At 33.7% G+C, this 27896-nt stretch overlaps 1 protein-coding gene across 3 annotated transcripts in view; it reads right to left on the bottom strand.

The window, feature by feature from the left end:
- Positions 1-1370: 1370 nt before the first annotated feature.
- The window catches only part of LOC143241665 (ataxin-10), a 46094-nt gene continuing 19568 nt past the window's right edge, over positions 1371-27896 (bottom strand). The window contains exons 6-11 of one of the 3 annotated variants that reach the window (XM_076484892.1): positions 20812-20889; positions 12857-13022; positions 10595-10703; positions 9566-9750; positions 9175-9238; positions 1371-4747 (exon numbers count right to left, since the gene is read on the bottom strand). In XM_076484892.1, coding sequence (XP_076341007.1) covers positions 4596-4747; positions 9175-9238; positions 9566-9750; positions 10595-10703; positions 12857-13022; positions 20812-20889 — 754 coding nt within the window. In that variant the 3' untranslated portion in view covers positions 1371-4595. Of the gene's footprint in view, positions 4758-9174; positions 9751-10594; positions 10704-12856; positions 13023-20811; positions 20890-27896 lie in introns of all 3 variants that reach the window. The other 2 variants (XM_076484893.1, XR_013022250.1) reach the window with 2 other exon arrangements.

Below are 27896 nucleotides of genomic sequence, written 5' to 3'. Positions count from 1 at the left end.
CTATTCAACTATTTTAGAAATTTTAGTCGACAAGCCAAACTATCTTTCCCGTTTCTATCGCAGTAGTATTCTATACATAATTCACTTACAATTTTTACGAGGTGTCACCGTCGTAACTTCCTGCTCTTCCAAAAATTGTTTGTTCTGCTTTCTTGAAAATATTCACTGTTCCTTTTGTTCACTCAAACTGATTTAATTACTTTAGAATTATGTTTGAACGGAATAAATTCTTCCTCTTTTCTACTATTAGTCTTCCTCTAACATATTAAAATTTAGGCCTATCAAAGTTAACTTCACACTGAACTTTTTCTTGACTTTACCCTTTCGTGCTCTTGTTTTTTCTGTGTGCTGTTTCAACTCATCTTACTCTATTTATATGTTTATTACTAAATTGTCAGCTCACTATATTCTCGGCACCAATGAGTTAAAAAATAAAACTTCCAGTAGCCATTTGCCTTGCAACTCTTTTATTTATATATAAACAATCAGAAATTATTAATTCACAAAATAAACTAATTAATAATGTGTACACAAGTTTTTTATATCACTACATAAGATATCGACTTCAATTTTAATTTTACAGGTTATATGCGAACAGTGTATAACACTAGCTGTTAGCAATTTAATTATTAAATAGTTACTATATGAAATTTTTAAATGACCTTTTAAAAATTCTAGACCTTTCTTTAAAGTGCATTAAATTTTCTTTTATGAATTTTTATTACTCGTATCTTTTGATTGGAAATTCTTTATTCCATCATCTGTCCTACCGGCAGTTTTACTGGACTTGTACACAACACCCAATTGCCAAATGTTGTGTTACATTTAGATTAGTGCTTGAAATCCTAAAACCCATGTCATTCCATTTATTTTACTGAAGAAATTCATAGCAGAAATAACAAGGAAACTGGTGTATTAAAATATTTACTGTAATACTAAAGAATGAAGAGGCAAATAGCTTTCAAACCTCCAGAACTTGAGAACGAACTGAGCAAGAAATTATAACTTTTTTTACTTGTTAACTCCTGATTTTTAATCTTCTACTTGTACGTTCAAACTCTTATCTGATGCTAATAATCTTAATATGTCTGCAGGTTGCTGAACGTAGAAAACTGTAAATAGTCGTTGTTACTGTAAAAAAAATGTTGCTGGATTCACACGAAAGGTTAAGACCCACGACTGCTATGGTATCTATATCTAATTTAGTAAGTGACTTGTAATTATTTAGTTGTTGACAGACATGGTGTGGTTAAAATATTGTTACATAATTTTCCTTGCCTTATGTAATAAAGTAAACATTTCAAATAACTGATTTAAATCTGGGAGTTAAATAAACGTCGATATGCATACAATTTATGACACTAACAATATTTACTTTTTTAAATACATTTTAATATATAGATAATAACACAATATACAACAGCGGTTATTATAATCTATGTACAAACGTACAAAAATACTGAGTCTGGAACTTTCTTGATACCTTATGAAGATTCACGATGAACGAATTAATTTCAAATTGATATACATACAAATGATTTAGCAGAGAGCCAGCTAGCTCTACTTTTTTTTTTTTTCTCCAGCTACACACAGTCTTTTCTACCACTGAAGTTAAATGGTTTGTAATGTTCAAAATTTATAAACGTTCCTGATTAAATAACTGAAGTTTCTAATTAGTAAGCGTTAAACACAAGTTATAAATGTATTCTCAAAACCGTTATAGCTTCCCAAGTTTATAGCACCCCAACAACAGCAGACTAATACACGGTGTTCGGAAAGTCACTGTGCAGTTTTGTAATCATATTTTATTCAGGCTATTTCAAGCCAGCAACTGATGGCGGTGTTTAGAAACAAAATAAGAAGGATCCAGGCCTGTATTGATGCCAACTGGGGTCACTGTCAACATTGTTTACAATTGTCATTCACATGTATCTCCTGTATTCTATATTGAAACATGTCTGTTAATAAATATATAAGTGCACAGTGACTTTCCGAACACCCTGTAGTATATACAGTATCTTGGCTTGTCGCATTGGTTAAAGGAGAGTTTTTAGAAATTTTAGCTTGTGTAGCAATATAGATAAGCAGGAATTTTGCAATATAGATTTAACAGTACAAATTATGTACATTCTTAAATATAAATTTAATTTAAACATCAGTATTATAATAGATATTATAATAAATCTGTCACAACTATCATTCATCTGTTATCAGTTTCTTCAAGATACACTATGTCTGATGATGCTCAGTTACCGTAGTTTCTGTTTCTTGTCCACATTAATCGATATTGAATATCTGGTCTTATATCACTATCAGTTAGGCCTGTTTTGTCATTCCAACTGACAGATAAAATGCTATATAGTGTTATAAACTATGTTTTTAATGTTTGAATTTTGATGTTGGCTAGAAAGGGCGTGAGGTTAAGATAAAGCAAGCTTACGAGTGTAGGCTTAGAAAATTAAATCCAAATTGCCCACGAAAAACTAGAGTTTACAAAACATGTACAACAAAGATTATATACTCTTCAAAAAAAGAAACGCAAAAGGCAAAATTTGAGACATATTGTTAACAAGTTTATTCCGGGTAGTCTGTATGACATTTAAAAAAAATGTGCACATTCACTGCTGAACATCTAAAGTCTGCAAAGGGGAAGTCCACGCTCACTAGTTGAAGTTTAACGTCACTCAACGTCAATAACGAGTATGCCCCCCCCGTGAGCATCAATAACTGCTTGGCATCTCCTGCCCATGGAAGCGATGAGATGACGAATCACATCCTGTGGAATGGCTGTCCACTCAGCCTGCAAAGCTGCTGCAAGCTGAGGTAGAGTCTGCGGTTGAGGTTGTCGCCGTCGCAGACGTCGGCCCAACTCGTCCCAAAGATGTTCGATGGGGTTTAAATCAGGTGATCTGGAGGGCCAGGGAAGAACGTTGATGTTGTGGTGTCTCAAGAAGACAGTGGCGAGTCGGGCTGTGTGAGGACGGGCGTTGTCATGTTGAAAAACGTCGTTGACGTTCACCATGATGGGTTGCACATGGGGCCTAAGAATCTCGTTGACGGTTGCGTACGGTCTGATCGAAAATCCTACGCAGCCCTGGTATGGTTGAGGCAGTAGACGTCGCAGTGGTGGTCCTATCCCGAGGTGACGTAACCGGATGTAGCGATCTTGTGCAGGCGTGGTCACACGAGATCTGCCAGATCGTGGACGGTCACGAGTTGATCCATGTTGTTGGTGACGATTCCATAGCCTTGTGATGGTGCTTGGGTGGACATTCACAGCTCTGGCAACATCTGATAGAGATTCGCCTGCTTCCAAGCAACCAATGGCGTTGTGCTTCAGTCAGTCTTGGCGTAACTGTATTGCGTGTCGGTGGCTTAACACTGAGCTATGGAAACCGAGAACCCATCACTTTTATAGGGATTTTGCACATGTTGCACTTGCAGAACATGCAGATCTCTCAAACAAATTTATTGGACACGAATGCTAGTTTGGCGAAAAATCCGTTGTTTTCCTCCGTTTTCAAAGTGCACAACATTTATTGTCATTTTGGTCTGACAATCAGTGCCTTAACACGTGTAACATCACATACTCTGAGCTTGTAACGTTATTACATATATTTCTCTTTAAAATAACAAAAATATCCCTTTTGCGTTTCTTTTCTTGAAGAGTATATTATAAATATAGGTGAGCTTGCAGTGAAGCATTAAGATTTTTCTTCCAGATGATTAAATGAACACGTCATGTGTTAGCTAGCGCACATATTGTGTTATATTGTACAAATATGTTGATTTTTATGTTCAAATAGCATAGCTGTAAATGTAAGCCTACAACAACTTACAAAGTAAACAAGCCTGTAAGGAAACTTTAAGGAGGAAACAAAACTAATTTGTTATTAATATGTGGACTAGACATTGAATTGTTTTCATCAGATAATTTAAAAGAACTCGCCAACAAAACAACAATTACAGTAACTGTACAATACTTACCAGTTTAAAAGAGTCTTTTGTTTATGTTGCTATTTTAATATACATTTTAAAATTTATATTATCAACTTTTTCAAGAGCTTTGTTTACACATTTGTTCTTTCAAACGTATTGTAAATTATACAGTAATTAGTGTGAGAAAACAAAGTGAAAACTTTTATGTACTTTAAACAAGTTTCATATAAACATAAAATCAAGTTTTCTTGTTTAACTTTTAACAATTTTTAGATAAGGAATTTTACTTCATTCAGCTTAGCCACCTATTATACAAAACTGGTTTATGACAGTCAAGAGATACCAGAATTGCTGTTGTTCCAACTTACAGTGTTTGAGAACTTAGGTGAGGATAACATTGTCCAAATTAATTGAAAGCCACAACAACACGTCTTATGACTTCAATCACTTATCTATTGCACTAAAGATGTACATTTATCACAAAGGTTAGAGAATACCCTTCAGTACAAAATTAATATAACAAGCTTTTTATATAATTCAGAATATTAATATGGCCCTGGTGGTTAATAATGTATTTAGAGAAATGTTAATATGATGAATAAATTGATTTTCTTTTCCTTCAACATTTACTAAAACTTCTCAACTCCAGAGAAATACTAAGTTATTGGTTTCATGATATGTCCAAGTTCAGTCAGAATATCACTTCTAACAGGAACCCCAGCAGCTGACATATTGGCTACCAACTTTTGATTTTCTTTGTTTTTGTTCAGTAGATTTCGTAAAGCAAAAACAGACCATTGTAAAATATCTGAGCATTTCTGGTCAGGAAAAAAAAACTTTGTTTATTACTATAAGTGCCATCTCAAGATACTAAAACAGTAAGTGAAATGTGTACAAACTAAAATTCTTAGATCTGTTACAGCTTGTCAATTTTCCACTCATATACTGTCGTTTATTTTACCTGTCACAAAGATAATGAACAGTTCATTCATGGTATCTCAACTGTACCATATTAAACTTACACTTTATTATTATGTAAATACATCTTACACTCAAACAACACAGTGTTTCATCATATATCACACACACTTTCATTGTCTGAAAACATTTAACACAGACCTGTCTCATACACAAGATGAATAGACAAATATGATACATGAAATGTTACAAATTACTTTGTATAGAGTTGTGGCATAACTCTATCATTGTTACTCAAAACTAAGAAAATAGCTCTATGTTTGTTACTCAAAACTGAGAAAATAGCTCTTTGCTTGCTACTTAAAACTGGGAAAATAACTGTTTGTTACTTAAAACAGAAAAAATAACTATGTTTGTTACTTAAACCTGGGAAAATAATTCTGTTTGCTTCTTAAAACTGAGAAAATAACTTTATTTGTTATTTAAAACTGAGAAAATAACTAATCCATAATGACGAGAAAACCCAGTTGTAGAGAAAAATATATATGTAAAAACAGCTGGTAGAGAAAACACTAGAGGAGCGAACAACGTTTCAACCTTCTTCAGTCATTGTCAGGTTAACAAAGAAAGAGGTAACTGACCAATAGCTGACTGCATGTTTGAAGGTGGTTGTGTAATTCAGTGTAGGAATGTAAAGGGCATACTTAGATGTTTGATTATATTTATTAATATAGCTGTAAAGGTGTTCCTTTTATTTGGTTCATTTTGGGCTTGAGTTGTTGTATAAGTAAGGCTTCTTTAATTGTGCATTCGTTTATATTTGTTTCTTTATTTAGTATTTGGGTGTTTTCTATGGTTATGTTGTATTTATTTGATTTGCAGTGTTTGAACACGTGTCAAGGTGACTTTTTGTGTTCTGTGAATCTAGTTTCCATTTTTCTACTTGTTTCTCCAATATAGAAGTTGTGGCAGTTATCACATTGTATTTTATAAATAATGTCATAGTGTACATCATCAGGTCCAACAGATGTACTGCCAGACTGATGAAGGGCCATTTTCAGTTCCACCAGTGTAAAGGGACAATTATGGTCAAAGAGACAGTCAGTTCAAAAGGAAAGAGGTGAACGCCCTGCCCGAGTCTTGATGGCCAAGAAGGTGGAGGAACAAGCAGAAGAGCTAGATACCTGGCAAAAGCTTTCACCTAGAGTATCAGCAATGCTCCAGACATCAGCTTCCTCTTGGCCATCAGAGAGTAAGATCGAGAGGGGGGCAGAATTGTAGTGCCCACTGACCTTTCAAATCCTGTCCCATATGACCTTGGAACTGGTGGTAGAAGATATGCTAGTTGTGAACGTAATCCAAGATTTCTTCTGGCTTTGATGTCTTACCCACCTAGCATGTGCATGAGCCCATTGGAAAGCGATGCAGTTCGAAAGTATGGGATATCTACGGCAAGTATCCCAGACCCGTTTTTGAGCCTTCCGTGCAAAGTGGCAAGCAGGATTCCACCATGGACGAGGATATTGTAGAAAATGTGTCGAGGTTTTAGGAATACACTGAGCAGCTGCTTGTATAATACAGTCAGTTACCACTGCCACACAGACGTCTATTGATGGCCGATTCACGATGGCAGTGAAAGTGGACCAGTCTGTTTAATCCAGCTTCCACTGGGACACACGGGTAGGGTGGCATCGACCACGGCCAGTCTCTCTCAAAAGTATAGGAAAATGATCACTGCCTAGTGGATTATTGTCAATCCTCCATGAAAAATGGGAGAATAATGAAGGGGAGCAAACTGAGAGATCAATAGCGGTAAAGGACTGACTGGGCGAGTGAAAATAAGTGGGAGAACCAGTATTGAAAAGAGAAAGATTGTGATCAGAGAGCATACCCTCTACAGAGCGACCCCTCCTGTCAATAACAGCACTTCCCCAGAGGGGATGATGTCCATTAAAGTCCCCCAGGATTAGAAATGGAGATGGCAACTGTTCAATGAGAGCATCAAGATCTGATTGATCATATGTCTCTCCAGGGGACAGGTAGAGAGAACAAACAGTGATGGTATGACCCAAGGAAACACGGATGGCTACGGCCTCCAAGGGTGTGTTGAGTGACAAAGACAGGGTGGGCAGATGCTGATCAACCAATAGTGCCACCCCTCCATGCACTCGTCCATCACACAGCCTGCCATTTCTGTACAGAGAAAACTGCCGAATGGTGACTGTATCAGCAGGTTTTAGAAATGTTTCTTGTAAGGAAAGACATACAGAATGGTTGGAAGCAATCAGTGTTTTGATATAATCCAGATTAGAACGTAAACCTCGACAGTTCCATTGTATCAAGGTGGCCATTTTTAATAATGGGTGGGCAAAGTGGCTGGAGAACCCTTCTGTTTACGACCACCTCTTTTTTCCTTACTGTCCTTATTTGGAGGAGGTCTATCTACCTCCATGGATCCTGCCCTGGGTCGATTGGGCAGGTCTTTGTTGTTGGAAGGGGATTCCAGTGACTGAGGATGCAAATGAATGATTGTTATGCATCTTGGGGTGGGAGAAAAAGATGTATCAGAAGAAATGCCTGTGTTTGAAACCGAAGGATGTGGATCTTGAGGTTTGTTGGAATGTATAGGAGGAACAGAGATGGGTGTGGAAGTCAATTCATCAACCTTTTTAACCATGGAGGTCAAAAGGCTTTTCATTTGTTTTGAAAACGATTCTCTTGGAAGCACAGAGAGATCTGTCTGCACTCCCACTGTAGTTGGGGAATGAAGTGCAGCAGCATATGTCCGAGATGGAGTGGCGGACAGCAATTTCTGAGCCTCAGGATAACTAATGTTATGGGTCGTTTTCAAACGCTGCACCTCTTTTTACTCCAACCATGTTGGGCAAGAAGGAAAGTAGGAAGGGTGAGAACCATTGCAGTTGACACAATGTGGGTTCGTGTCACACTTATAGACATCGTGGTTCTTGCCACCACAACGAGCACATGTCAGAGAACCACGACAAGATGTCTTTGAGTGGCCGAACCTCTGACATTGGAAACATCAAAGGGGGTTTGGAATGTACAGCCGTATCCTGCAAATTATATAACCTGCCTTGATGGTGGCAGGTGCACGTGGTGATGTAAATGTCAAAACGAGGATATTTGTCGGCAGTGTAATTCCATCTTTGCGAGTGCAGAAACTCCTTGAGTGGAGAGACCAGTTAGAATCTCTAACTTGGTGATGAATTCAAGGTAGCATGAGGGGTAACCTCAATAGGTGCATCCTCAATTGCCTTTGAATTCAAGAGGAGTTCACTGTGTTGGGATGTGGATGTTTCAACCAATATGTTTCCAGATCGAAGCTTCTTTACTGACTTTGGAGAGCCAGCAAGTCCCTCTAGTCCCTTCTGAATAAAAAAGGGGGAAATTTGCCCTAAAGGTTTTGCCCTAGAGAATGTAATATAAGAAAATGAGGTACAGGTGTTACAGATGTTGAAGATTGCTGCTCGGTCTTCAAGACGTGGTCGTTTACCTATTGACTGTTTTTTCACTATTTTATTTAAATTTTTTGTAGGAGGATCCATAGGAGAAAAGGAAAATTTCAGTACCCACTGACCCCTCCCACCATGGAGCCATACGAGGGGACGCACTAAATGTCATGCAAGGACACTGCAGCAACGCCAGGGTTTCGTGAGCTCTATACCCAAACACCAGCATCAGACACAATGTCCACAACACCCATTGAGAACTTCCAACACTGTTACTTGGTTGACTCTAGCCCAAGTGGACCAGCCAATTGTGTCAAGGGGGCCACCCAAAGGCCGCCCGTCTCCAGGAATTCAAGGCCAAAGTGGTGTGTTAGTGTTGGACCCCTCAACCATCAGGATCCTCTCCTCCCCTTCACGGGTCGCCATGCACGGCAAACACGTGGGTGGATGTTTAGATCCCAGAAGAGGTAAACCGAAAGAACAGAACCTTCCTTGGGAGGTCCCCTCACCACGTACAGGAATCCACACCAAGGGATATTCAAAAGTGCGAAAATAATTTATACTTAAAACTTGGAAAGTAATTCTGTTTGTTATTTAAAACTGGGAAAATAACTTATTTAGAACAGATAAAATAATTCTATGTTTGTTACTTAACACTGACAAAATAACTCTGTGTTTGTTACATAAAACTGGGAAAATACATCTGTTTGTCACTTAAAACTGTGAAAATAACTATGTTTCAAGTTGATGCTATTTTAAAAATCTTGAAAACAAACTACTAATATCAGCAATCAAAAAAGACTAATTTTTATGACAAAAATACTTTTGAAATGTTTTAAAAGGATACAAGGATTTCGTGCATCTAGGTTACAGCAGTCTAATATCAATGGGATGCCATCTAAGTTTCTAACCTGAAAATAACTTGAAACTCTGATCAAACATTGAAATTATTTAGCTATGCTTTGTTCATTTCTTTTCTAAATTTATAAACCAAGTTTTTTGTATAATTTAACTGATACAAGTGCTCTTGACATTTATTAATGAGGTTTTTTAATTCTGTGGACATGTATAATTAATTTAATTAAAATAAGGTTAATTTACATTCACTAATGAGGTTCCCTAATTTTGTGGACATGTACATAACTAATTTAACTGACGTAAGGTTTCTTCATATTTAGTAATAAGGCTTCCCAATTCTGTAGAAGTAAAAAAATTTGTAAGTAATTAATCATACACACCATATCTTGGTTTTTCTGGCACTCATAACACACGTTTCCTATCAAACGAATCAAATTCTTCTTGAATCCGTATGCAGGATGTGTCTGAATAGAAAGACTACAGTTATTAATTTCATGCAGACTCTGAATGGGTGTGAAATAGTTAGTACCAGTCTTCCCCAGTAGGTGGATGCTTTTAAGAGTGTCTAAGAAGAGAAATAAAGAGCAAATTAAAAACATATACTGGTTTATAGTTTAAAAGGAATAATAATTACTGTATTTATAATCATTGTATTTTTCATTTCAAAAACATTTAACAGCTGATTGCTTAACGTTAAACACGAGCTACACAATGTGCTATCTGTGATCCATCCACTGCAGGAATCAAACTTCAATATTTACTATTATAAGCTCTCTAACTTAGAGCTCAGCCATCTCCTTGGGAGGATATATAATAAAACCAAGTATTAATGTATTATCATGCATTTATCTTCAATTAATTAAAATTTCTTACAAGAATAATGAATGTTATTAAATTTATTTTCTCTGAGTTGTATTCAATAAAAGCACTTCAAATTTTACATGTATTTCATTTTAATAAATATATTATATATTCATATAATATGAATAACCAAATATCACACTCAATGGAATTAATAACAACAATCTTTTAAAGAAACTAGTGTCATACTTTGTTAGTTCTACAATGTAATAGACATGCATCAGGCTTTACTAATTGAATGTAGTTTATTTATCATTCTATTAGCACTGTCTACATCCCTGTAACACATTTTAGAAATAATTGTGGTTTAAAGAAGGTAGAGAATAAAGTCACTATACACCAACGTGCAGAATGACAGAGTTTGTGAAGCATAATATTAAATATCATGCTCTGTATAAAGACCTTTTACTACTTGAAACCCACACCCATACTGAATCAGTATTCCTCGTCTTGAGCAATTCATAGATGAAAACAAAGTTGAACAAGACAGTTTCATGAATTCGGAGCTTATGAATATGTTCATAAAATAATCTAAAGAAATCTCTTACCAACTAAACTCTCAATCAACTCATAATCTTGTTTCAAGTCATCATTCAGTGCTGGTAGTACAGAAATTAGGCATAAAACATTCAGTATTTTCTCAACTTCCAATGGCTCCTAAGTACACAGTAAAACATAAAAATTTCTAAACTACACAGCTGATTAATGTTCACAACCAAGACTTCATTTATATAAAAATAATATAACCTACTTAATTTCAGTCAGCATACTTAATAATTCTACCATCCTTGCTAAATATTAAAGTAAATTTGAACATCTTCATAATTTAGGTATCAGCATAATTTATTTCAGGTAAGTGTTTAAAATCATCGATAAATTTAAAACCTAAATGTAACCCTTCCTCTATGGCTGAGACATATATTTGCAAGTGCTACAACTTTTTGACACTGCAGCTATGACAAACCTATCCCAAGTGTGACGTATGGGAGGAAAGTGAGTTGAAATATATTTAATAACATCCCACCTAATGTTGATAAATGTTTTACACTCAGTAACCATCAAGATGCCTAATGTACGACAACTGTTGTGACTGAACCTGCAACACTACAGTGGTCAGATGTAACCTGATTACTATACAAGTAAGATTGATGTGCTTTATTCAGGTAGCTTAGGAGATAGTGAAACAAGTGATGTTCAAATGTGTGATGATGAACAGATGATGGACCCGGATGATGAGCTTCGATAAGTAAAACCAGATAGATGATGGAATTGGTTCAACCTGAAATCTAGCAGACAATTTCTACATTTATTCTGGTCAAATTGGGACACAAAACCTGACTGATTAAGAAACCAGTTAAATATGAAATATAGCAGACTGTTTCTACCTGACACTGATAAAACAACACAGATCTGTACATTAAAAAATAGCATATATCAGAATATTTAATACTGGTATGAAATTTACTATTTGTATATCTGTAAAATGTGGATGTTTCAAATAACATTATTATTATATCTAAAATTAATATATAGTTAAAAGCACCAACATACTACTGTATCTACACATTGTATATCTACAATGTGGACATTTCAAATGTCATTATTTATTATATGTAAAATTAACATATAGTTAAAAACACCAACAAGCTACTGTATCTATACATTGTATATCTACAATGTGGACATTTCAAATTTCACTATTATCATATGTAAAATTAAAATACAGTTAAAAGCCTCAAAGAACTACTGTATCTATACATTGTATATCTACAATGTGAACATTTAAAATTTCACTGTTATCATATGTAAAATTAACATATAGTTAAAAGCCTCAAAGAACTACTGTATCTATACATTGTATATCTACAATGTGGATGTTTTAATTCACACTATTATATGTAAAATTAACATTAAATTAAAAGCACCAATGTACTACTGTATCTATACATTGTATATCTACAATGTGGATGTTTTAATTCACACTATTATATGTAAAATTAACATTAAATTAAAAGCACCAATGTACTACTGTATCTATACATTGTATATCTACAATGTGGATGTTTTAATTCACACTATTATATGTAAAATTAACATTAAATTAAAAGCACCAATGTACTACTGTATCTATACATTGTATATCTACAATGTGGATGTTTTAATTCACACTATTATATGTAAAATTAACATTAAATTAAAAGCACCAATGTACTACTGTATCTATACATTGTATAACTACAATGTGGATGTTTTAATTCACACTATTATATGTAAAATTAACATTAAATTAAAAGCACCAATGTACTACTGTATCTATACATTGTATATCTATGATGTGGATGTTTCAAATTTCACTATTATTATATGTAAAATTAACATTAAATTAAAAGCACCAATGTACTACTGTATCTATACATTGTATATCTACAATGTGAATGTTTTAATTCACACTATTATATGTAAAATTAACATTAAATTAAAAGCACCAATGTACTACTGTATCTATACATTGTATATCTATGATGTGGATGTTTCAAATTTCACTATTATTATATGTAAAATTAACATATAGTTAAAAGCACCAATGTACTACTGTATCTATATATTGTATATCTACAATGTGGATGTTTTAATTCACACTATTATATGTAAAATTAACATTAAATTAAAAGCACCAATGTACTACTGTATCTATACATTGTATATCTATGATGCGGATGTTTCAAATTTCACTATTATTATATGTAAAATTAACATATAGTTAAAAGCACCAACTCTCTAGATATTAATGACGTATGAACAAAACTCACCAGATCTAACTGTGTGCTATTAGTGCATGTTTGCAACATATTCATTGCTACATTTTTAAATTTCTCTTTCCAAAGTGTTACTGCAGAGGAAGGTACATTAAACTGTTCAGACTCGGATTCTTTCTTATTGGTCAGTTCCTCTGTCACAAGATCTAAAAGAACCAGTCTATGGAAAAAACAAACAAATAACATAAATAACAATAGTAAAATCATAGCAGAACGATATAATTTAAATACTAAACAGAATTTAAAAACTACCAAATTTTTGTTTTTGATAATTGCACAAGGGCTACCTACACTTGTAATCTCGAATTTTCAACTAATCAACAGCATCCACTACCACATTTCATCAAACAGCAAAATTCACCAACACTCGTATAACATATCCATTTTCACAGTGCATGAACATGAACTTGCACACTCTGATTCTCAGTCTAACACCCTAAACTACTAAGCTATTCCTAGGTTGCTAATGATAGAATATCAAAACATGGTCAACTCCAGTCCAAAACCAAGAGTCATCAAAAATATAAAATCCAATCTGTTCTAGGTCCACACCACTTTCACCTCAAATTAAGCATAAAAGAAGTATATACTTTTCAAACTGATCTACAAAATGAGGCAGAGGCACAAATCCACAATCTCCCATACATTTACAAACCTAACATCCAAATGAGGGTATGAAGAGACGTGCTAATGTGACAGGTCATATAAAACCAAACTCAACCAGATTGCTATTTCACTGCTCAACATCAGCCTCAGATATGGAAAACTCTCAGAGATGGCACAAAAGAACCTTCACTGCAAACATCATCTTTCTCCAGAAAGGACCTTACTGAAGCTGGAGCACAGGTTTGTGCAACATCAACCTCTGGGATCCATACGAGGAGGTAAAGATCATGAAGCAAAACTACTAAACTGAATTAGGAATGTGAGGATTTATGTTGACTGGTCCAGTTCTAACTAAAAACCAACCAACAGTATGGGTGATGTGCAATGTGACAGATCTACTCTAAAACTACATCATCCTCCAGATAGGAAAACACACAAGCTTGAGCACATCAACCTCCAGGCCCCAGATGGAAATGAATCTCTCCTATTAAAGATATGCAACCTCACTCTACAGATAGAACCACACAGAAGTTGGGTGCAGTGTCAATCTCCAGGACCAACCATATGGAGGTGGAGTCCATGAATGGAGATTAATATCAGCTACATCAACAGAACACAATCATGTTACTCTCTATTGAATTAAAATGATCACATTCAGGAAGATTACTCTATGGTCCACCACCCCAGGAGCTCAGACTTGGAAACTGACAAGGACTCTCACACTTTACTAAAAGAATAAGGGGAGATAAAATAGTGTGACAAGTCCATAGGAATGCCGAAACCAGGGACATTGCAATAAGTAACCAGGAAAACCTTATACTGAGAAACAGACCACTTTGATTTGTTCAATATTAAAGGTATGGGCAGCTATTCCTTTCTGCTTTACCCATGTGTGTCCATGGGTTAGTACAGTCCAGAACAGACATATTTATGAAATATATATATCATGAAGAAAACCTACTAGTAATCTTGTGTAACACTCCATCTCAACAGTGTGTGTTACTGGTTGCTGTACATCTTGGTTTTACAAGCAAGATAGGAAGTATACCTAGATGTGCAATGCTCACAACTGAGCAGGATCCTAAAAACTAGATAGGTCTTGCCACTGGAAGAAAAAAATATATAGAGATAAAAATAACTTATCCAGTCACAACTACATCAAAGTATGAAAGATGAAAACAGGAGGTATATGGTGTCCAATGAGGAAAACACAATTATTTGATTAAGATAGTAGAAGATGAACTAATGAGATGTAGTCCACATGTATGACTGAAGACTTTCCTCTAGTTGATGACAAAGGTGAGACACTACAGTAAAGCAAGGTGTCTGATCTAATGCTAAGAACCTGGAACAGAGTTTGGGAAGATGGAAACAGGAAGAATGTCAATTTAATCACCCAAATCAATTTCTTATGGTAGAAGGAGAAAGGTGATGTATAGAAGAATGTTACCAAGAGATTAAAATACAGGAATGGAAACAACAGAAGGAGGCTGTGTGGGCAACGTAACAATAAAGAGAATGTACAGTACACAGATCAGACCTGGAATAAAAGTGGGAAATTGACTGGATTGAAATTGGCAAGAAGAAAGAATACTCCTCATTAGACACCATACTTTAGGTCAGGAAAGGTTGATTGGGATAAGGAAAACATGTGTAATGGAACAAAGTGTGTCAAATGTGGCAAATACCTGACAACATCCACAGGCTAAAAAGAGTAGGAAATGAGTCTCATGGGATAAGTGAAACATGGAAAAAGGTTTAAGCAAAGGCAGTGGAAGAATACTGACAGAAGTACCGCTCAACAAGAAGGTATACAAATCCAAAATGAAAGCAAACTGTACCAGTTTGTTTGCTTTTTTAATTTTGTGCAAAGCTACATGTGGACTGGCTGTCCCTAATTTAGCAGTATAAGACTAGAAAAAAGGCAGCTAGTCATCACCACCCAGCTCAAACTCTTGTGTACTCTTTTTACCAATGAATAGTGGGATTAACTATCACATTATAATGCCCCCAAAGTTGAAAGAGCAAACATATTTGGTGAGACAGGGGTTTGAAACTGTGACCCTGAGATTATGAGTCGAGTGCTCTAACCACCTGCCATGCTGAGCCAAAAAGATACCTGTAGGTCCAGTCCTAGCTGAGGACATTCACAGCCAGTGAATAAAAGGTAACATGTTAACTGAGGAAAGTGACAAAAGCTTCAAGATGAGGAGTACCCTAATGAATGCAAAGTCACCTGAAAAACCTGAGGGTCAAGAGACAATTCCAAGGATAAAACCTGGATAGGTCTTGAAAAATTATCAGACAAAAGGTTAAACATGACACACATTGAGCCTCATCACCACTTCATAGGCCCAATAAAAGTTCTTATGATCAATGACAAAGGTTATGGAAATAGGCGATACCTTAGTGATTCATTAGGCCATAACTATAGAATTTTGGGAAAGGATTATGACATGTCAGTTCCATACCTCAGAAAGAAAATTATCCAAAGCAAGTCATACTGTCAGAAGCTTTAAGATTTTGATTTGGTAAGACAATCTGATCCTACTCTCACTAACCTTGGAAATAAGAATCTGTAAACAGATAAAAATAAGGATGATGTGGAGGAAGTATTAGTACCATTGTTGTTTTGTCCTTGTTCAACCACCAATACAGATTGTGGATATGAGAAGTATGGAAGAGTAATTTGAAAGTCTAAAGGATCCCAAACAAGGTTTAATTGCAAAGTCCACTGAAGAGAACATGTATGTATACAACCCAAAGGGCTTAGTCCCCAAAAGTGACAGAGCCTTGCATGCAGAAATGGTTGGTTGGATGGTCTGGTGTTTTACGGTACAAAGCAGCTGGGCTGTCTGCACCAAACATCTGATAAAAAGCTAAGATTAAAGTAAATTTAGTAAAATTCATGAAAGGAAATTAAAAACAACATAAATAGCATAAAACTAATGTTTACATCTAGTCTATAGAAGTAAGAGAAAAACTACAGTAATAAATACAAGTTGTAAAGGACTTTCTGTAGCATAATTGTAATTACAGAGATGCCAACTATTTCAAATGACTGAGCGTAATGATTGTAGAGAAAGACCTTTCACAGTTTTAGTCCTTTTAGATTTGCCAGAAACAAGACAATCTGGTGAACGAGGCCTCTTTTTTCCATCTTGTGAACGATTGCATTGGTGTTTCTATGCCACTTAGAAAACAAGAAATACCCATCAACGAAAGCGCTGACTAGCTAACAAGCACTGATGATGTAACTATGGATTCTCCCACATACCCAGTATGGAGAAGCACCGCACTCAAACTATTGGTAGACATTGGAGATACAAATATTTTTAATTATTTCAAGCACAAACATGATTATCGCAAGTAGCCTTTTGGACTATGTATTTTATTTATTAAAATTTATTTGTATCTCACTAGAAATTTTCTTTTCACCCCTTTCAAGCCCTGGGGGAACAATTTATCACTTTATTGTATAGGCCTATATGATATATAATAATTTGGGAGTTGCAACAAGGCGTATATTTGTCTGTATGAGCATATAGTCGTAATGTATACACCAAAGTTGTAATGATTATGCTCAAATTGTAATGTTTGGCATCTCTGTAATTATCATAACATGCCAGGAAGACTAACAGGTAAGTTCAAAAACCACTGTTAGTCACCTAAAGTTGGCCTTACCAGTCCTGGTTGTGAGTTTTTTGAAATTATAGCACAAGACTGAACAAATTCACTACCAGTAAAGTTGAAAAGAATCAGTAGACTGAATATACTCACCATCAGTACGATCGAAGAGAAGCACTAGACTAAATATACTAACAATCAATAGGGTTAAGAAAAGCACTAAGCTAACAAATCTCACTACCAGTAAGGTTGAAGAAAATCACTAGACTGAAGCAACTCACTACCAGTAAGGTTGAAGAAAATCACTAGACTGAAGAATCTCACTACCAGTAAGGTTGAAGAAAATCACTAGACTGAAGAATCTCACTACTAGTAAAGTTGAAGAGAACCACTAGACTGAAGAAACTCACTACTAGTAAGGTTGAAGAGAACCACTAGAATGAACAAACAGACTACTAGTAAAGTTGAAGAAAACCACTAGACTTAAGAAACTCACTACCAGTAAGGTTGAAGAGAACCACTAGACTGAACAAACACACTACCAGTAAGGTTGAAGAGAACCACTAGACTGAAGAAACTCACTACCAGTAAGGTTGAAGAGAACGACTAGACTGAAGAAACTCACTACTAGTAAAGTTGAAGAGAAGCACTAAGCTAAACAATCTATCTACAAGTAAGGTTGAAGGGGAGCACTAGACTGAACAAATTCACTACCAGTAAGTTTGAAGAGAAGCACTAGACTGAACAAATTAACTACAGGTAAGGTTGAAAAGAAGCACTAGACTGAATGTACTCACTACTAGTAAGGAGGAAGAGGAGCACTAGGCTGAACAAATTAACTACAGGTAAGGTTGAAGAGAAGCACTAGACTGAATGTACTCACTACTAGTAAGGAGGAAGAGGAGCACTAGGCTGAACAAATTAACTACAGGTAAGGTTGAAGAGAAGCACTAGACTGAATGTACTCACTACTAGTAAGGAGGAAGAGGAGCACTAGACTGAACAAATTAACTACAGGTAAGGTTGAAGAGAAGCACTAGACTGAATGTACTCACTACCAGTAAGGAGGTAGAGGAGTGCTAGACTGAACAAATTAACTACAAGTAAGGTTGAAAAGAAGCACTAGACTGAATGTACTCACTACCAGTAAGTTTGAAGAGAAGCACTAGACTGAACAAATTAACTACAGGTAAGGTTGAAAAGAAGCACTAGACTGAATGTACTCACTACTAGTAAGGAGGAAGAGGAGCACTAGGCTGAACAAATTAACTACAGGTAAGGTTGAAGAGAAGCACTAGACTGAATGTACTCACTACTAGTAAGGAGGAAGAGGAGCACTAGACTGAACAAATTAACTACAGGTAAGGTTGAAGAGAAGCACTAGACTGAATGTACTCACTACTAGTAAGGAGGAAGAGAAGCACTAGACTGAACAAATTAACTACAGGTAAGGTTGCACTAGACTGAAGACTCACTACCACTAGACTGAACAAGTAAGGTTGAAACACAAGACACTACCAGTAAGGAGGTAGAGGAGTGCTAGACTGAACAAATTAACTACAAGTAAGGTTGAAGAGAACCACTAGACTGAAGAAACTCACTACCAGTAAGGTTGAAGAGAACGACTAGACTGAAGAAACTCACTACTAATAAAGTTGAAGAGAAGCACTAAGCTAAACAATCTATCTACAAGTAAGGTTGAAGGGGAGCACTAGACTGAACAAATTCACTACCAGTAAGTTTGAAGAGAAGCACTAGACTGAACAAATTAACTACAGGTAAGGTTGAAAAGAAGCACTAGACTGAATGTACTCACTACCAGTAAGGAGGAAGAGGAGCACTAGGCTGAACAAATTAACTACAGGTAAGGTTGAAGAGAAGCACTAGACTGAATGTACTAACTACTAGTAAGGAGGAAGAGGAGCACTAGACTGAATGTACTAACTACTAGTAAGGAGGTAGAGGAGTGCTAGACTGAACAAATTAACTACAGGTAAGGTTGAAAAGAAGCACTAGACTGAATGTACTCACTACCAGTAAGGAGGAAGAGGAGCACTAGACTGAACAAATTAACTACAGGTAAGGTTGAAGAGAAGCACTAGACTGAATGTACTCACTACCAGTAAGGAGGTAGAGGAGTGCTAGACTGAACAAATTAACTACAAGTAAGGTTGAAAAGAAGCACAAGACTGAATGTACTCACTACCAGTAAGGAGGAAGAGGAGTGCTAGACTGAACAAATTAACTACAAGTAAGGTTGAAGGGGAGCACTAAACTGAATGTACTCACTACCAGTAAGGAGGAAGAGGAGCGCTAGACTGAACAAAGTAACTACAGGTAAGGTTGAAGGGGAGCACTAGACTGAATGTACTCACTACCAGTAAGGAGGAAGAGGAGAGCTAGACTGAATGTACTCACTACCAGTAAGGTTGAAGAGAAGCACTAGACTGAATGTACTCACTACTAGTAAGGAAGAAGAGGAGCACTAGACTGAACAAATTAACAACAGGTAAGGTTGAAGGGGAGTACCAGACTGAATGTACTCACTACCAGTAAGGAGGAAGAGGAGCACTAAACTGAACAAATTAACTACAGGTAAGGTTGAAGGGGAGCACTAGACTGAATGTACTCACTACCAGTAAGGAGGAAGAGGAGAGCTAGACTGAACAAATTCACTACCAGTAAGGTTGAAGAGAAGCACTAGACTGAATGTACTCACTACTAGTAAGGAGGAAGAGGAGCACTAGACTGAACAAATTAACTACAAGTAAGGTTGAAGAGGAGCACTAGACTGAATGTACTCACTACTAGTAAGGAGGAAGAGGAGCACTAAACTGAACAAATTAACTACAGGTAAGGTTGAAGGGGAGCACTAGACTGAATGTACTCACTACCAGTAAGGAGGAAGAGGAGTGCTAGACTGAACAAATTAACTACAGGTAAGGTTGAAGAGAAGCACTAGACTGAATGTACTCACTACCAGTAAGGAGGAAGAGGAGCGCTAGACTGAACAAATTAACTGCAGGTAAGGTTGAAGGGGAGCACTAGACTGAATGTACTCACTACCAGTAAGGAGGTAGAGGAGTGCTAGACTGAACAAATTAATTACAGGTAAGGTTGAAGAGAAGCACTAGACTGAATGTACTCACTACTAGTAAAGGAGGAAGAGGAGTGCTAGACTGAACAAATTAACTACAAGTAAGGTTGAAGAGAACCACTAGACTGAATATACTCAGTACCAGTAAGATTGAAGAGAAGCACCAGACTGAACAAACTCACTACCAGTAAAGTTTGAAGAGAAGAACTAGACTGTCCAAATTTATCATCAGTAATGTAATAGTCAAAAAGATGTGTTGTGCTGACCAAACTAGTGAAAAGTACAATAATAATTTAAAAGGTGCATTAGACTGATCACATGTTTTCAGTTAAGTAAAGGTTGACCAAACATTAAGTTCAATTATTAGAAATCTTGTTTGAGATAAAGTTCTGATATAAATGAGAAAACCTTTAAGTTTAATATAGTTACAAATATACAATGTTTGAACAAGGTCTTGTCATCCTGGTTTGTAAACATTAGTCACCTTTAGGTATTTCTTTGATGTTGATTTTGAAAATAACATTAAAATGAATGTATGAAAAATGAGAGAAAGAGAAAATCAAATTGTTTCTGTTATTGAGGCATTAGTTTAAAAATAATGTTACACTTTCCAACAAACCTGTTTCTCATGGATATACTGTCATAACATCTTGGAAAAAACCCTTCATTCTGCACTAGATTCTTTACAATAAACAAACTAAAGAGAAAGAAAATATGTTGCTGTTAGAATAAATTTCAGAAGAAATAGCTAGACATACAAAATATTGAAACTTCTAAAAGGTGATATTTAATTTTATTTAGTCAAGTCAAATAAATATAAAAAATAATTATTTCACATTTATGCAGTATATTTAAAAATTTAAGACAGTTGTTATTATTCTTGGTAAAATGAATAAAGTATGCACCACAGATGAAGCAATGTCTTTCAACAGAAATATTCAGATGAAAAATTTAAATTTTTAAAAAATAGCAAAGTATAATAGGAGTTTCAGTTGATATGTTAGCAGTCAATATGAAATTCCAACAGCAGAACTGTTAACAATCACTTCAATGTTATAACAATCTTACTTAACAAGCATTGTTAACGATGAGTTGAACATTACAACAGTAACATCTCCAAAACATATTAATACTCAGTTCAACATTATAATAACCAGGAAAACTGTTAATACAGTACAATCTTATAACAGATATATCTAGAAGTCCTTTAATAGTAAGATCAACATTATAATAACCAGGAAAACTGTCAAGTCAGTACAATCTTATAACAGATATATCTAGAAGTCCTTTAATACTCAGTTCAACATTATAATAACCAGGAAAACTGTTAATACAGTACAATCTTATAACAGATATATCTAGAAGTCCTTTAATAGTAAGTTCAACATTATAATAACCAGGAAAACTGTTAATACAGTACAATCTTATAACAGATAAATCTAGAAGTCCTTTAAACAGTAAGTTCAACATTATAATAACCAGGAAAACTGTTAATACAGTACAATCTTATAACAGATATATCTAGAAGTCCTTTAATAGTAAGTTCAACATTATAATAACCAGGAAAACTGTCAAGTCAGTACAATCTTATAACAGATATATCTAGAAGTCCTTTAATACTCAGTTCAACATTATAATAACCAGGAAAACTGTTAATACAGTACAATCTTATAACAGATATATCTAGAAGTCTTTTAAACAGTAAGTTCAACATTATAATAACCAGGAAAACTGTTAATACAGTACAATCTTATAACAGATATATCTAGAAGTCTTTTAAACAGTAAGTTCAACATTATAATAACCAGGAAAACTGTTAATACAGTACAATCTTATAACAGATATATCTAGAAGTCCTTTAATAGTAAGTTCAACATTATAATAACCAGGAAAACTGTTAATACAGTACAATCTTATAACAGATATATCTAGAAGTCTTTTAATAGTAAGTTCAACATTATAATAACCAGGAAAACTGTTGAGTCAGTACAATCTTATAACAGAAATATCTAGAAGTCTTTTAAACAGTAAGTTCAACATTATAATAACCAGGAAAACTGTCAAGTCAGTACAATCTTATAACAGAAATATCTAGAAGTCCTTTAATAGTAAGTTCAACATTATAATAACCAGGAAAACTGTTAATACAGTACAATCTTATAACAGATATATCTAGAAGTCCTTTAATAGTAAGTTCAACATTATAATAACCAGGAAAACTGTCAAGTCAGTACAATCTTATAACAGATATATCCAGAAATCCTTTAATAGTAAGTTCAACATTATAATAACCAGGAAAACTGTCAAGTCAGTACAATCTTATAACAGATATATCTAGAAGTCCTTTAATAGTAAGTTCAACATTATAATAACCAGGAAAACTGTTAAGTCAGTACAATCTTATAGCAGAAATATCTAGAAATCTTTTAATAGTAAGTTCAACATTATAATAACCAGGAAAACTGTTAATACAGTACAATCTTATAACAGATATATCTAGAAGTCCTTTAATAGTAAGTTCAACATTATAATAACCAGGAAAACTGTCAAGTCAGTACAATCTTATAACAGATATATCCAGAAATCCTTTAATAGTAAGTTCAACATTATAATAACCAGGAAAACTGTCAAGTCAGTACAATCTTATAACAGAAATATCTAGAAATCCTTTAAACAGTAAGTTCAACATTATAATAACCAGGAAAACTGTTAATACAGTACAATCTTATAACAAATATATCTAGAAGTCCTTTAATAGTAAGTTCAACATTATAATAACCAGGAAAACTGTTAAGTCAGTACAATCTTATAGCAGAAATATCTAGAAATCTTTTAATAGTAAGTTCAACATTATAATAACCAGGAAAACTGTTAATACAGTACAATCTTATAACAGATATATCTAGAAGTCCTTTAATAGTAAGTTCAACATTATAATAACCAGAAAAACTGTCAAGTCAGTACAATCTTATAACAGATATATCCAGAAATCCTTTAATAGTAAGTTCAACATTATAATAACCAGGAAAACTGTCAAGTCAGTACAATCTTATAACAGAAATATCTAGAAATCCTTTAAACAGTAAGTTCAACATTATAATAACCAGGAAAACTGTTAATACAGTACAATCTTATAACAAATATATCTAGAAGTCCTTTAATAGTAAGTTCAACATTATAATAACCAGGAAAACTGTTAAGTCAGTACAATCTTATAGCAGAAATATCTAGAAATCTTTTAATAGTAAGTTCAACATTATCTTTAATAGTAAGTTCAACAGGAAAACTGTCAAGTCAGTACAATCTTATAACAGAAATATCTAGAAATCCTTTAAACAGTAAGTTCAACATTATAATAACCAGGAAAACTGTTAATACAGTACAATCTTATAACAAATATATCTAGAAGTCCTTTAACAGTTAGTTCAACATTATAATAACCAGGAAAACTGTCAAGTCAGTACAATCTTATAACAGAAATATCTAGAAATCCTTTAAACAGTAAGTTCAACATTATAATAACCAGGAAAACTGTTAATACAGTACAATCTTATAACAAATATATCTAGAAGTCCTTTAATAGTAAGTTCAACATTATAATAACCAGGAAAACTGTTAAGTCAGTACAATCTTATAACAGAAATATCCAGAAATCCTTTAAACAGTAAGTTCAACATTATAATAACCAGGAAAACTGTTAATACAGTACAATCTTATAACAGATATATCTAGAAGTCCTTTAATAGTAAGTTCAACATTGTAATAACCAGAAAAACTGTCAAGTCAGTACAATCTTATAACAGAAATATCCAGAAATCCTTTAAACAGTAAGTTCAACATTATAATAACCAGGAAAACTGTTAATACAGTACAATCTTATAACAGATATATCTAGAAGTCCTTTAATAGTAAGTTCAACATTATAATAACCAGGAAAACTGTCAAGTCAGTACAATCTTATAACAGAAATATCTAGAAATCCTTTAAACAGTAAGTTCAACATTATAATAACCAGGAAAACTGTTAATACAGTACAATCTTATAACAGAAATATCTAGAAGTCCTTTAATAGTAAGTTCAACATTATAATAACCAGGAAAACTGTTAATACAGTACAATCTTATAACAGATATATCTAGAAGTCCTTTAATAGTAAGTTCAACATTATAATAACCAGGAAAACTGTTAAGTCAGTACAATCTTATAACAGATATATCTAGAAGTCCTTTAATAGTAAGTTCAACATTATAATAACCAGGAAAACTGTCAAGTCAGTACAATCTTATAACAGATATATCCAGAAATCCTTTAATAGTAAGTTCAACATTATAATAACCAGGAAAACTGTCAAGTCAGTACAATCTTATAACAGATATATCTAGAAGTCCTTTAATAGTAAGTTCAACATTATAATAACCAGGAAAACTGTTAAGTCAGTACAATCTTATAGCAGAAATATCTAGAAATCTTTTAATAGTAAGTTCAACATTATAATAACCAGGAAAACTGTTAATACAGTACAATCTTATAACAGATATATCTAGAAGTCCTTTAATAGTAAGTTCAACATTATAATAACCAGGAAAACTGTCAAGTCAGTACAATCTTATAACAGATATATCCAGAAATCCTTTAATAGTAAGTTCAACATTATAATAACCAGGAAAACTGTCAAGTCAGTACAATCTTATAACAGAAATATCCAGAAATCCTTTAATACTCAGTTCAACATTATAATAACCAGGAAAACTGTTAAGTCAGTACAATCTTATAACAGATATATCTAGAAGTCTTTTAATAGTAAGTTCAACATTATAATAACCAGGAAAACTGTTAAGTCAGTACAATCTTATAACAGAAATATCCAGAAATCCTTTAAACAGTAAGTTCAACATTATAATAACCAGGAAAACTGTTAATACAGTACAATCTTATAACAGATATATCTAGAAGTCCTTTAATAGTAAGTTCAACATTATAATAACCAGGAAAACTGTTAATACAGTACAATCTTATAACAGAAATATCCAGAAATCCTTTAATAGTAAGTTCAACATTGTAATAACCAGGAAAACTGTTAATACAGTACAATCTTATAACAGATATATCTAGAAGTCTTTTAATAGTAAGTTCAACATTATAATAACCAAAAAAACTGTTGAGTCAGTACAATCTTATAACAGAAATATCCAGAAATCCTTTAAACAGTAAGTTCAACATTATAATAACCAGGAAAACTGTTAATACAGTACAATCTTATAACAAATATATCTAGAAGTCCTTTAACAGTTAGTTCAACATTATAATAACCAGGAAAACTGTCAAGTCAGTACAATCTTATAACAGAAATATCTAGAAATCCTTTAAACAGTAAGTTCAACATTATAATAACCAGGAAAACTGTTAATACAGTACAATCTTATAACAAATATATCTAGAAGTCCTTTAATAGTAAGTTCAACATTATAATAACCAGGAAAACTGTTAAGTTAGTACAATCTTATAGCAGAAATATCTAGAAATCTTTTAATAGTAAGTTCAACATTATAATAACCAGGAAAACTGTCAAGTCAGTACAATCTTATAACAGAAATATCTAGAAATCCTTTAAACAGTAAGTTCAACATTATAATAACCAGGAAAACTGTTAATACAGTACAATCTTATAACAAATATATCTAGAAGTCCTTTAACAGTTAGTTCAACATTATAATAACCAGGAAAACTGTCAAGTCAGTACAATCTTATAACAGAAATATCTAGAAATCCTTTAAACAGTAAGTTCAACATTATAATAACCAGGAAAACTGTTAATACAGTACAATCTTATAACAAATATATCTAGAAGTCCTTTAATAGTAAGTTCAACATTATAATAACCAGGAAAACTGTTAAGTCAGTACAATCTTATAACAGAAATATCCAGAAATCCTTTAAACAGTAAGTTCAACATTATAATAACCAGGAAAACTGTTAATACAGTACAATCTTATAACAGATATATCTAGAAGTCCTTTAATAGTAAGTTCAACATTGTAATAACCAGAAAAACTGTCAAGTCAGTACAATCTTATAACAGAAATATCCAGAAATCCTTTAAACAGTAAGTTCAACATTATAATAACCAGGAAAACTGTTAATACAGTACAATCTTATAACAGATATATCTAGAAGTCCTTTAATAGTAAGTTCAACATTATAATAACCAGGAAAACTGTCAAGTCAGTACAATCTTATAACAGAAATATCTAGAAATCCTTTAAACAGTAAGTTCAACATTATAATAACCAGGAAAACTGTTAATACAGTACAATCTTATAACAAATATATCTAGAAGTCCTTTAATAGTAAGTTCAACATTATAATAACCAGGAAAACTGTTAAGTCAGTACAATCTTATAGCAGAAATATCTAGAAATCTTTTAATAGTAAGTTCAACATTATAATAACCAGGAAAACTGTTAAGTCAGTACAATCTTATAACATAAATATCTAGAAATCCTTTAATAGTAAGTTCAACATTATAATAACCAGGAAAACTGTCAAGTCAGTACAATCTTATAACAGAAATATCTAGAAATCCTTTAAACAGTAAGTTCAACATTATAATAACCAGGAAAACTGTTAATACAGTACAATCTTATAACAAATATATCTAGAAGTCCTTTAACGGTTAGTTCAACATTATAATAACCAGGAAAACTGTCAAGTCAGTACAATCTTATAACAGAAATATCTAGAAATCCTTTAAACAGTAAGTTCAACATTATAATAACCAGGAAAACTGTTAATACAGTACAATCTTATAACAAATATATCTAGAAGTCCTTTAATAGTAAGTTCAACATTATAATAACCAGGAAAACTGTTAAGTCAGTACAATCTTATAACAGAAATATCCAGAAATCCTTTAAACAGTAAGTTCAACATCAAACTAATAGGATGAAGCACAGTTTGTATAATTGTTTGTTTGAATTCAGCACATAGCTACACAATGTACTGTTTGTGCTCTTCACACCATGGGTATTGAAACCCAGTTTCTACCGTTGTGAGTTTGAAACTATACTGTTGTGCCACCGTATATAATTATGCAAAAACCAAATTTCCATGAACTCCAGAGAATCTTATAAATTGTTTAGTCTGTTAAACATTCCAGCTTTACAACTTCATCTGGAGTAAGACTCTTTTGTAATGTCACCCAAATTAAGACAGGCATATTAGAAACAAATGAGCATTCCTATTATTACAAATCCCTGGCACATACATAAACATGTTTTTATTCTATTAAGGAGGAATATTTTACATAGTTAAATAAAGCCAAGATAGGAAAGTGTAATAAAATGAAACAAACTGGGTAAATATTTAACTTATTATACACAAGAAATTTAAGAGAAAGGCCACATGTTATATAACTGTTCATTACTTGTTTATATTTTTCTATAAGAAGTGATTTCATAAGAAGTGATGGTAGAAACAATCACTGTTTACACCCTCGCACAGTGTCCAGGGTAATTATATTTCATGAAGAGACAAGATCTCCCCATATTCCTATGTTGCAGATACAGTGATGAGCTAAAAAAATATAATTTAATGCAAAACTGTTATTCACAATGCTATCATTTCTTTAAAGTTCATTAACGACTTAGCAAAACCTAGTCCATACAAGTAGTGAACCACAGAAGGGACGACAAATATTTTACAAAG

The sequence above is a fragment of the Tachypleus tridentatus genome, unplaced genomic scaffold (assembly GCF_004210375.1).
Source record: "Tachypleus tridentatus isolate NWPU-2018 unplaced genomic scaffold, ASM421037v1 Hic_cluster_1, whole genome shotgun sequence".
NCBI lineage: Eukaryota > Metazoa > Arthropoda > Merostomata > Xiphosura > Limulidae > Tachypleus > Tachypleus tridentatus.
This window is presented reverse-complemented; position numbering and strand designations above follow the sequence as displayed.